Raw genomic sequence first — 13,153 nt, 5'->3', positions numbered from 1 at the left:
TTAAAAGAAAATTTGACGGTTTATTATACACGACCCAAGAGTTATGTCCCTTTGTTTAATATAGTAAGTATTATAATTAGTGAAGTCATTGTTTTGTAATTAAACCGGTTTATCGACGGGAGATAACTAAAAACTCAATTAGGTAAATTTTCTTTCAATAATTGTTTTCATCGATAATTATTTTTTAACCGATTATTTTTCGTAATTTTGGAGAGTTTAATTACGGCGACATTACGTTCTAACATATCGTTTCTTTCTACTAAAATGAATAAATTCTATTGAAATAAAAATAAAATGATTTTTCTGTGACCCCTGTGTGTGCATGACACAGCACATGTACGTATGTATATATATATGAAGTATATATTAGTAATATAATATTACATAGGATGATGCAGAAGTATAGGCAACATGACGTCCGCAACAAACTATCAAAAACATTTTTTTTTTTTAAGTCAAGTATTGTAACCCCATTTGGATTTGTTTTACGATCCACAGATACAAAAAAGTTGCCAGAAAACAAATATAACAAATAAATGTTAGAAAATGTAAGATAAGTTCGTTTTCTCTATAACTGGATAAGATTTCAATATTGTTTTTGTAAAATGTTTATTCTGTTCGAAAAGCAAGCTACATTGAACGCTACCGATGAACAAGAAAAAATGGCCGCGATTTCTTTGAAGACTCGACAAAAACTTCAAAATAAGAAATAAAAGAATGGGGATTTGTTTTACAATACACGTGGTACGAAAAATTTTCAAATAACAAATAAATGTTATTAAAGACAAGTTACTCTTCTACCTATCTGATAAAGTTTTTGTGGCTTTACTCACTTTAAAACGTTTATGCGGTTCGAAAAACTGTCTAGATTCAGGTGAACACAAGAAAAACTTGCAGCGAATGTTTGAAATTTCGACGATGAGTTAAAAATTGTAATCGATTTATTTGGACAAAAACTAAGTTTTTCTGTCGATTTTACAAGGGGTGTAATTTTTTAAAGTCTGTTTCGATTATATTTGATATGCAAGAATTGAACTCCGAAATTAAGATTTGAACTTCGGTAAGACAATCAAAATACATTCGCACATTAGAAAAAATGGATTTGTATTACTGTACACATAGATTCGAAAAAGTTGTCAAAAAACAAATATATAACAAATAAATGTTATCAAAGGCAAGATAAGTTACTTTTCTACCAAACTGGATATATTTTTCGTGTTTTTATTCAATGTAACATGTTTATTCAGCTCGAAAACCATACAGTGTTTACCAATGTATTGGAACATTCAAGATGGCGTCTTATTCTCTCTTTAACACGGTAAGTGTGGAAAAAGATGTTATAAATAAAAAACCGGATAAAATACTGTTAAAAACTCGCTCAATATATGTTACCGTGACATAGGTTCGGTGGGTTTTTAATAGTATTTTGCATAGTTTTTTTTATTTATAACACCTTTTTCCATACTTACGGTGTTAAAGAGGGTGCGAGACGCCATCTTGAATTTTCGAATACATCGGTAAAGACTGTATGTTTTTCGAGCTGAATAAATATGTTTTCATTGAATAAAAACAGTTTGGCAGAAAAGTAACTTATCTTCCTTTGATAACATTTATTTGTTATATATTTGTTTTCTGACAACTTTTTCGAATCTATGTGTACAGTAATACAAACCGGAAAAAACAATTCATTTAGAATTTGTATAATTTATCTTTTAAAAACTTTTAAAGTTGGTTACTTGCTTGGTATTGATTACGTAATAGCTTTTTTTTTATTATTTAAATTATTTAAGAGCTTTATTTTTTAAAATTTCAGACGTTAAATGAATGCACGTTAAAAAACAAAACAAAAATATTTCAGGTAATATTTAGATGCATATCATAATGTGATTGTACGGATAAGGAATAAGAAAGCTGGAAAAAAATATAAATTTAAATAAAAACATTGAAAGAAATGCAAAAATTTGTATTAAGATTGACTTAAACAAATTTACAAGTTCACAAATAAAAATTACAAATATAATTTAAGACTGTCTTTCCCTAATCTTCTACAAATATACATTATATAGAAATAAGTAATATTTACGCCATAGAAAGAGATGGGGATATCTATGAAATCTAAACAGTGAATAATCGCATTAAAATATAGAAAGTGAAGAAACATTCGTGAAAAAATGTTTGGCCCTGAAAAGGGCCGTTTTGGGAATTTTTTTCTTTTGAAGAAAACGCTTTTTACTTGGCGCTGGTGTACTTGGTGACAGCTTTGGTTCCCTCAGAGACAGCATGTTTAGCCAACTCACCAGGGAGAAGGAGACGGACAGCGGTCTGGACCTCACGGCTGCTAAGTGTTCTTTTCTTGCTGTAATGGGACAGACGGCTGGCTTCATTAGCGATTCTCTCAAAAAGATCGTTAACAAAACTGTTCATAATAGACATGGCTTTGCTAGAAATTCCAGTGTCAGGATGAACTTGTTTCATTACTTTGTAAATGTAGATGGAATAACTTTCCTTCCTCTTCTTTCTCTTTTTCTTGCCATCACGGGCAGGTTTAGCCTTACCGGCTTTCTTAGCGCCTTTCTTGCTAACTTCAGTGGGGGGAGCCATTTCGACAAATTAGAAATGATAAAGGCAACGTCTTCCCTTTCCTTTTTATACGAAACACGCCGGCTCCCAGCAACAATCAAAATTTTCTCTCTCAAATCTCTCGTATTTGATTGGTCAGAAACTAGCAACAAAACTACACAACTTGTGAAAGCACTTAAAACAGACAAAAGAACGCCGTTGTGTGAGCGGTAAAATAATCAGCAGTTGGCCGGAGCCGATCTACGCGTATTTAAGGCAAGTTGCGTGCGTTTTGTAAATTAAAGTCGTTTGAGCTTTTTTGAAAGAACAGCAAAACCTAAAGATGTCTGGTCGTGGTAAAGGAGGTAAAGCCAAGGGAAAGAGCAAGACTCGTTCATCCCGTGCCGGACTTCAATTCCCCGTTGGTCGTATCCATCGTCTCCTCCGCAAGGGTAACTATTCGGAGAGAATTGGTGCAGGTGCACCCGTCTATTTGGCTGCCGTCATGGAATATTTGGCCGCTGAGGTTCTCGAGTTGGCTGGAAATGCTGCGAGAGACAACAAGAAATCCAGAATCATTCCCCGTCACTTGCAATTGGCCATCCGTAATGACGAAGAATTAAACAAATTCTTGGCCGGAGTGACCATTGCCCAGGGCGGTGTCCTTCCCAACATCCAAGCTGTACTTCTTCCCAAGAAGACCCAGAAAGCTGCCAAGTAAATTCTCTTATTTCCTTGACACAACACAAACGGCCCTTTTCAGGGCCACCAACATTTTCCCGAAATGTTTTTCGTCAATCTTACTTAATGCGATTTTTTATTTCTGACTTCTGCGATTATTTATGAAGTATTATTATTTTTTTTTTTTGCATTTATTATTTTACGCACCTTCAGTAGATTTAATATAAAATTTAGCCCCATCATTTGAATTTCGTTTGAAGTAAATTGAAATGTCTTGTCATACGACGCGGTTAAAGTCAGTCGCCATCTTGTTTTGATTTCGCTTATTCTGTCTAAAGAGATTTTTTGTTGTGTTTCTCCATAACCTACTTGCATTAACTGCTCCCAGTGGCAAACGTGAAACTACAGACTTTTAATCAACATCATATTTATAATATAATTATAAATACTCATTTCGATTTCTTTTTAACTTAAAATAGTCCCAGAAGTTGAACGATAAACCAATTGGTACTGGTCGCGATTTGAGTTCCCTGCCGGACACCATAAAAAACACTGACTTCTCCCTACGCATTAGCAAAGGACATGTGTTAGTTGCCATAGTAAATAAACGATCATGAATTTTTATCGACTTTTTATAAGTTTTACTGTTTATGAATATTGAAATAAAAGAAATTACTACACATTTATTAATAATATCTCACTTTTATCGCCTTTGTTTTTAATCACTTTTATCGACTTTTTCTTTTCTTTTTTAAATAGCATTTTCTTTTTAAATGACGACGTTTTTACTGTTTATGAATATTAAAAGAAAAATAATTACTACTAAAAAAAAAAAAATGGGTGCTAGTGCACTTATGATCCGCGCTATATTTTAAATCGTTTTTCTAAGTTTAATTAAGGTTTAATGTTTTTTTATTATTTAAAAAGCCATTCTTAACATGGGGAGGGTGTTTTGTACCTATTCTCTACTTTAACCTTACAATTGAATAAAAAAAAAACATTAATTAAACTTAGAAATACGATTTAAAATACAGCGCGGATCATAAGTGCACTAGCACCCATTTTTTTATTAATAAATGTTTAGTAATTATTTTTCTTTCAATATTCATAAACAGTAAAAACGTCGTCATTTAAAAAGAAAATACTATTTAAAAAAGAAAAGAAAAAGTCGATAAAAGTGACACATAAACAGTAAAACAGTAAAAAAAAAAGTCGATAAAAGTGAGATATTATTAATAAATGTGTAGTAATTTCTTTTATTTCAATATTCATAAACAGTAAAACTTATAAAAAGTCGATAAAAATTCATGATCGTTGAGTTACTATGGCAACTAAAACATGTCCTTTGCTAATGCGTAGGGAGAAGTTAGTGTTTTTTATGGTGTTCGGCAGGGAACTCAAATCGCGACCAGTACCAACCAATTGATTAAAGTGGTTTAATCGCAAAAAAGTTCGTGAACAAATAACAGCGTTGCAAATAATTTAGTTTTCTTTGAGACAAACTACGTAAATAAATACCACACTGTTTTTAAGCAATATTATAAATATTTGAAGCGGGAATCAATTTTTATTTATTTTTTTTTCACTAGAAATAACAAAACGGAAACGTGGTAAAAAAAAACAAAAAAAAAAACAATGATAAATCAAATAAATATTATCAAAGGCAAGATAAGTTATTAGAGCTTGTATTACTGTACACATAGATTCGAAAAAGTTGTCAAAAAACAAATACATAAATAAATGTTATCAAAGGCGAGATAAGTTACTTTTCTACCTAAGTGGATAGTTTTCTAATGTTTTTATTTAATGTAACATGTTTATTCAGCTCGAGAAACATAGTGTTTACCGATGTATTAGAAAATTGCAAATGGCGCCCGACTCTCTCTCTCTTTGACACGATAAGTTTGGGAAAAGGAATTAAAAAAAAAAACTACACAAAATACGGTTAGAAACTCGCTCAATATGTGTTAACGTGACATAGGCTGGCATATTTTTGGTGGGTTTATAACAGTATTTTGTATATTATTTTATTTTCAACTCTTTTTCCTAAACTTACCGTGTCAAAGAGAATCAAGCGCCATTTTTAATTTTCCAATACATCGGTAACCACTGTATGTTTTACGAGCCGAATAAACATGTTACATTAAATAAACACGCTAGAAAATTATCCACTTCTTGCCTTTGATAACATTTATTTGTTATATATTTGTTTTTTAATCGAATCTATGTGTACAGTAAAACCTTGTTATTCTTCTACCTATTTTGATTGTGGCTTAATTTATTTTGAAGCGATTAAAAATTTCGGAAAAAAAGTGTTCAATGTTACGGGAGAACTAGAAAAGAAAAATGGCCGAAACGAGAGTGTCATATCTTTTGAAGTCTGTATAATTGCTCAGTAGTGAATTCAACAAAATACTGATAGAAACCCACCCAATAAATTTCACGTTAACATTTATTTGTAATCTAGTTTTTTGAAAACGTTTTCCTTTTGTTGTCTTTAGTAAAAAAATGACCGATATTGCTGGTTCATACTTTTACCAAGTGTTAGTCAGTAAACGATCAGGGCATGTCTATATTGACGATTCAAAGGCCACGATGGTATCCAATAGGTCAATCACACACCTCAATACGTAAATATACATACACATACAAACCTATTTCATGAAATAGGATATATATGCGGTGTTTATTTGATCTATTGATGTTTTTCCCCGAATTCTGTCAAACGAACGTATCAATCTGTAAAGTTAACATTTTCAAATAATTTTATTTAAACTTTGATACATACACCTGTAGTTATTGTTAAAAAATACTCTTTTTTTATTTATTTCTCATGAGAGATCATGTGACAGCAAGTTTTTTTAGGCTACTACTGTCTCAGTTTGAATAATTAATACAAGGGAGATCGGACTTCACATGTAATCATTTTTACTTGAGATCAAGTGACATTAAAATCATCATTCTCCACATTTTAGTTGTCATTATTTTGCATGTTATGATCAAGTGGCAACAAGCAAACATCATTCTATAATTTGCAGTCAATTATTGTTACTTCAGTTTGAGTACAAAATCTCCCCACTGACTAGAGCTCTGAAATAAATTGCTGTTTATTTCAATAATTAAATAACATTTTCAACGACTGGTCATAAAATAATTTATTCTAATAAAAATGATTTGAATTTCTGGAAAAAGAGATCAAGCGAGGGGAAGTCTTCTTTAAACTTTTACTGTCTCAATTTTAATTTTAATACAAGGGAGATAACTTAGTTAAATTAATTTAGAGTTATTGAACTTGAACTTTACATGTTACATTATCTGTAATCATTTTTTACTTGAGATCGTGTGACATTAAAATCATCATTCTCCATATTTCAGTTGTTTGGAATTATTTATGCAGCATATTTGATCAAGTGGAAACAACACAATATCGTCCTATAATTTGCAGTCAAGTTTTGTTACGCCATTTTAAGTGACAAGTCTCCCCACTGTCCTGAGTTGTGAAATAAATGATTAACTGAAAGCTGATTATTTCAATAATATTTTAATAATGAAATAAAGATGGTCGCTATTCAAACCAATCACTGTTAGGCGTTCGATCGAATCGCATCTCTCTTCACTACAAACTGTTTATATCTCAATATAACATTTATTTTTCACCGTTTGATTCTAACTTAACTAAATAATATCTCATACTTATAACGTATGTCACACCGTTCACAAATGACTTCATGAATCTGTAATTGTCGCATGATGAAACTCGCGCATACATCGACTGAAGTAAAAACTTGTATACAATTATCCGCTAGTATTTTTTTTTTTTTAATTCCATAGTTATATATGACTTTTAAATATTTTAAGCGAAATTCACTTTAACAAACCCGTCACACGCATCCTTTCCAGATTTTATTTTTCTATTAAAACCCGAACTTAGGGTTAGTGGTAGATTAAAAGTATGGAATTATGTGTTTTATCACTTATAACATCGTCTTTTTTTTTTTTTTTTTTTTTTTTTTTACTTAAGTTTCATCAGAAATATTAATTATACAATAGATTGTTACGATTACATTTTGAAGTACCGGTAAAAACTAATTTCGCATAAATATTCTTTTGAGAAAAAAAAACAAAACAAAAAAAAACGCTTTTTTATTATCACGACTGGCTAACGCATAATAAATAACTACAAATAATATAATTAATTGCTGTCACTTGATCTAAAATACAAAGTAAATAAAGCTAATGGAATAATATGGACAAAGATGGAATACAAGACTTGTAAGCATTTAAACAGTTAAATAGGTCGTTTTTTGGCTTTTGAAATACTTGACAAATTCGCAAATATTACAAGATTTCAAGTATTTATATATTTTATAGAGATTAAAACATTACATTAATCTTAATGGCTTAAATAATGGTTTTATGACGATTTTATTCAACCAATGATTTAATGACTAAACGATTCAATCTTCAAAATCCTATTTATATAATATTCTGCTTGTTCCTTTCTTAATTAATGGAAAAGGCCAAATAACTTTTAGAGGTTAAAATGTAAAAAAAAAAAGAAGCCAAATTCATTAATTCTCGCTTATAAAAAAAACCATCTGGCAACTCGGAAAAGAATATATGACTGGCCACAGTTTGATGTAGCATCGTTTTCACATATTATTATAATAATATATGATTATTGTTGTAATGGTGTGAGAAAAGAACGCGTAGTAATTTCGAAGTGAATGGTTTTTAACCCATTCCTCCCTCCACAAAAAAAAGTGAATGAAATTTTACATAGTAAAGGAGCATTCAAATGAAGCAGGACAAAGTAAATTAAAGTTTGTCTCTTACATTATTATTATTGAACTATGTAGCACAATATTACTTTCAGAGCATTTATTGGTACTTATTAATTTATCTCATTTGGGTTCTTTTTTATTTTAAATATAATGGACACTATTTCCATAGAAATATTAATAAACTCATATTTGCTGCATGTTATTGGATTTTCATTCTAAAATATTTTTTGCACTATCCAGAAAAATATCAATTTTATCAAAACATAATTGTTGATTAAATACATTTCATAGCAACCATTTTTTTCGAATTTCGGAAAACTCGCCCCCTTTTGCTAAGTAGGAAAACTGGTCCCTTATTGAATAAACATAGATTTAAAACACATTTTATAACCGTTCTTGAAGAAGATATTGTCTTTAAAAGAGAATACACATCCCATAATATTTTTTTAAAATATTTTTACTTGTTTATTGTTGTTTTAAAAAAATTAAATCAATTTTTCTAAGTTTTCGTTTTCTACCTAGCTTTGAAAGTTTTTGGTCTTTCAACTTATTTTAAAGAGTTTATTTAGTTTAAAAAAAAAGTAATGTCGGGTGTTACTTATGAACAATAATGCCCGACAGAAGAGGATCACGTCTTAGGGGGATAATTGCTCAAAAATAGCAAATTAAAGAAAATATTAAGGTGTTAAAACGAGACCCCCCCCCAATAAAAAAAAAAGAAATTTGTATATTTTTAGGTAATAATGCACAACCCATAATATTTTTAAAAATATTTTTACATGTTTATTGTTTTAAAAAAAATTTAATTGATTTTTTTTAGTTTTCGTTTTCTACCTAGCTTTGTAAGTTTTTGGTGTTTAAACTTATTTTAAAGAGTTTATTTAGTTAAAAAGAAATAACAAGTAATGTCGCACTCACTCGACATTACTTAGTAAATAATTTTTAACAAAAAAATGTCTGAAAATTAAAGAAAATACTGAGGTAGATGTAGTTTTAAAACGAGCCTCCCCCACCCACAAAAGAATATAAATATGTATATTTTTAAGTACTGCACAAGTGACCCCGAAATGACTTTCAAACGATACCCCCTCCTCCCCATGTTAAGAATTGCTTTCGAAATAGTAACGTTATTATTTCAACGCCGTACCAAAATAAGACCGTGTTTTCTTTTTTTGTTATTTTGTAATAACACAAGAATTATTTAACTGAATTAATTCTTCTAAATAAAATAATTGCTTACTTTGATAATACGTGTTTTCTTTCTTTATTTTTGTTTCTTAATGACACAAAAAGTGTTAAAACTAGAGTATTTTTTAAAATAAATATTTGGTTTCGTTTTTCGTATCTTATTTTTTTTTTAAACAAGAGTTAAAAATAATTTTTAAAAATATTATGGGGGTGCATAGTCTCTTTTAGAAACAATATCTCCTTCAATAACGATAATAAAATGTGTTTTCAATCGATATTTATTCAATAAGGGATCATTTTTCTTACCTAGCAAAAAGGGGGGATTTTTCCGGGCACGGGCTTTCCGGAGACAAGTTTTCCCGGGACGAGTTTTTCGGGCACCATTTTTTACACATCCCCAAATTCTATATCAATCTGTAAAGTAAATAACATTTGTAAATAATTCATGTTATTCTGTAGTATTTTATCTAATATCTATTTTTACTTATCTTTTATGTAATTCTTATTGAATACGGAAATCTAAAATGAAGAGATTTTTTTTTAGCGCAAGAAGCTTTGATAATATTATTTTTTTAAAATCCTTTTTATTCAATAAGTTCGTCTATAATTAATGCGTTTATGTTTATTTCTGTTTATTTGTCGAGCTTTCAACTAACTTTATTCATAAATTATAAATGAAAAAGATTTTATTTCAACGGAAAAGAAAACTTTAATATACACACAAAATTATTCTTTCGTACTCTTTTTTCACAACAACTCTAATATAGTCATAATATTGTCTGTTTTATAATCTGGGAAATATAAGGGAAATAACTTAGTTAAATAATTTTGGAGTTATCGAACTTTTATTGCAAGTAAAGATTCATTTATTTTTATTTAAGGTAAAGTGATATTCAAGTCATCATTCTCCACATTTCAGTTGTTCGTAATTATCCTGTATATTAGATCAAGTAACAACAAGCCAACATTTTTGTTACTTCAGTACAAGTGTTCGAGTCGAACTCTAAATATTTTTATTGATTGAAAGTTGATTTTATTTTAATAATTAAATAACATTAGAAACACATTTCCAACGATATATATCTCGCCATAAAATAATTTACTGTAAAAACGATAATTGGCAATTTATATTTGTTTGTATTACAAATAATAAAATAAAACTTTTTTTTTATTATTTAAATGTCTTTTTTTTGGGTGGGATAATATATTTTAAATAGTTTATTTACAATTTCTTCTATAATTGGAATATTTTTATTTTCTTGCTTGAAAACTCTTTTTACACAGTTTATATTAAAATATTTTTAAAATACTTTATCTTTCTTATTAGTATAATAGTTTTCTAATGAACAGAAACATAAAATTTGAATTTAGTAAACATAGTAATAACGTATATAAATAGAGAATATTTGCGAATGAATCTCAGTGGACAAAAATGATGAGGTTCGTTTGTTGGATTGTACGGCAGATCAACCCTTTGAGTCATTTTATGCAGATTATCTTTGGATTTAGAGAGTTATTAATTCATGCTCTAGCTGACATTCGAGTGATATGTTCTTTTTAAAGTTTTGATAAGATTCTTTTAACGGTATGGTTCTGTTGTTTTGTTTTACTGTACATCAACATTTTTTGTAGGTATTTATAATAATGACTTTAAATTGCAGTTTATTACTAATCTATTCAATCTAATGCTCGGTGAAACCTCATAGGAAATATTCAATAAATTTAATAATAAATAATGGTGTGTATTACTGTACACAGATTCGAAAAAGTTGTCAAAAAACAAATATATAACAAATAAATGTTATCAAAGCAAGATAAGCTACTTTTCTACCTAACTGGATATGTTTTTGATGTCTTTATTTAATGTAATATGTTAATTCAGCTCGAAAAAAACAGTGTTTACCGATGTATTGGAAAATTAAAATGGCACCCGACTTTCTCATTGATACGGTATGTCTGGGAAAGGGAGTTAAAATTATAAAAGCAGACAAAATACTGTTAGAAACTCGCTCAATATATGTTATTCGGTGGATTTTTAATATTATTTTGTCTTGGGCGCCATTTGCCTTTGATAACATTTATTTGTTTTTTTGTTTTTTTACAACTTTTTCGGATATAAATTGCCTAAAAACAATTGATGTCGAAAAATGTCGTTTCACTTATAAACGCACCTAAAGAGGAAAATCACATTGAAAAAAAGTCAATGACAGAATATAGAAAACTTATAAAACATAAAAATCGCATTAAATTACAACAGTAAGAAAAAACTTTCATAATAAATTTGTGGCCCTGAAAAGGGCCGTTTGAATATGAAGAGAGATAATAAATTTAAGCTCTCTCGCCTCGGATACGACGAGCCAATTGGATGTCCTTCGGCATGATGGTGACACGTTTGGCGTGGATGGCACACAAGTTGGTGTCTTCGAAAAGACCAACCAAGTAAGCTTCACTGGCCTCCTGAAGAGCCATCACAGAAGAACTCTGGAAACGGAGATCGGTCTTGAAGTCTTGGGCGATTTCACGAACCAAACGTTGGAAGGGAAGTTTCCTGATGAGAAGCTCAGTGGATTTTTGATAACGTCTGATCTCACGGAGAGCTACAGTACCGGGCCTGTAACGATGGGGTTTCTTCACTCCACCAGTGGCTGGAGCACTTTTACGCGCCGCTTTGGTAGCCAACTGTTTACGAGGAGCTTTTCCTCCGGTGGATTTACGAGCGGTCTGCTTAGTACGGGCCATTACGACGAACTTATTATTCAAATGATTTCCAAATGAATTTTACGCACGAGCCGACGACCGTTACAGCTTTTATATGAGCTGTTATCAGCTGCTGCTGCTACTTTCTGAAGTGCTCGTTCAGTTTTCCTTTGTTCGGTGCTCGCAAAATGTTCAAATATTTCCCTTTATTCTCATTGGTGATAAAGCATCACGTGGGGTGCTTTCAACTAGGTCCGCCGGATTTTGTGCGGAGACCTATATATAGTAAATTTGATTTGTTGTCCGCCGTACATTAGTATTTTCATACTACTACTTCAATTGACAACAACATGTCTGGTCGCGGAAAGGGAGGAAAAGGTTTAGGAAAAGGAGGCGCTAAGCGTCATCGTAAAGTACTTCGTGATAACATCCAGGGTATCACGAAACCCGCTATCCGTCGTCTTGCCCGTCGAGGTGGTGTGAAACGTATATCTGGTCTGATCTACGAAGAAACTCGTGGTGTCCTGAAGGTTTTCCTTGAAAATGTCATCCGTGATGCCGTCACGTACACCGAGCACGCCAAGAGGAAGACTGTCACCGCCATGGATGTCGTCTACGCTCTGAAGAGACAAGGAAGAACCCTTTACGGATTCGGAGGTTAAACCATTATTTGACCCAAGACAAAACGAACCAAACCAAACGGCCCTTTTCAGGGCCACCAACATTTTCCGAAGAGTATTTTTCCAAATCTAACTTTTATGCGTTTATCTTTTCATAACGTCTAATTTGATGGATTTTTTTTTTTAAATCCGTTTTTCATTATTCTGTATAATTCGCTTATTTTGTTTTCATTGCGGACATGAATAATTAGCTATTCTGTTTAAAAACCTCAGACTTAAAAATAATTTTACAATTATAACAAAAGTATTAATCCCATGTACTAACTTCCAATATTTGAGCAAATATGGTATATCACTCAAAAAGAAAAAAAATCCTATAATTTTAAATAACTTTGTTTTTAGGCAAGAATTTAAGTTAAATTATCTGTGAAATATTCAAAACAAAGTGGGGGAATTTTGTCAGTTCTCAAAGATAATGACTGCAATTGAAAAAAAATACAAAGGAATGATGATAATAAAATTGCATATATTTCTTTATATCTAATCGATTAATGTTTTTTGATCATCGTTGGTGTCTTTTAATGGGGTGGGAATTCAATTAAGTAAATTCATTTTTAACTAAAA

General features: G+C 30.6%; 3 protein-coding genes and 1 pseudogene across 4 annotated transcripts; 2 read left to right on the top strand and 2 right to left on the bottom strand.

Annotated features, from left to right (window-relative positions):
* Nucleotides 1-2,203: 2,203 nt before the first annotated feature.
* On the bottom strand, nt 2,204-2,665 carry LOC145240148 (histone H2B, gonadal pseudogene; annotated as a pseudogene). Its single transcript, XR_013862491.1, has one exon. The product of XR_013862491.1 is annotated as a histone H2B, gonadal pseudogene (transcript).
* LOC145240147 (histone H2A-like) lies at nt 2,431-3,921 on the top strand. The gene has a single exon (XM_080103750.1). It carries the CDS (start codon nt 2,903-2,905, stop codon nt 3,278-3,280), a length of 378 nt encoding a protein of 125 aa, XP_079959876.1. The 5' UTR covers nt 2,431-2,902; the 3' UTR covers nt 3,281-3,921.
* A 7,566-nt stretch (nt 3,922-11,487) lies between these two features.
* On the bottom strand, nt 11,488-12,064 carry LOC145240145 (histone H3). The gene has a single exon (XM_080103749.1). The coding sequence runs from the start codon at nt 11,949-11,951 to the stop codon at nt 11,541-11,543; it is 411 nt and encodes a 136-aa protein (XP_079959875.1). The 5' UTR covers nt 11,952-12,064; the 3' UTR covers nt 11,488-11,540.
* A 195-nt stretch (nt 12,065-12,259) lies between these two features.
* Nucleotides 12,260-12,571, top strand: LOC145240225 (histone H4). The gene has a single exon (XM_080103807.1). The coding sequence runs from the start codon at nt 12,260-12,262 to the stop codon at nt 12,569-12,571; it is 312 nt and encodes a 103-aa protein (XP_079959933.1).
* Nucleotides 12,572-13,153: the final 582 nt, after the last annotated feature.

This window comes from Euprymna scolopes, chromosome 19 (assembly GCF_053919585.1).
Source record: "Euprymna scolopes isolate OS-2025 chromosome 19, ASM5391958v1, whole genome shotgun sequence".
Classification (NCBI taxonomy): domain Eukaryota; kingdom Metazoa; phylum Mollusca; class Cephalopoda; order Sepiida; family Sepiolidae; genus Euprymna; species Euprymna scolopes.
The sequence above is the reverse complement of the archived record's forward strand: the minus strand, read 5'-3'. Positions and strand labels throughout refer to the sequence as shown.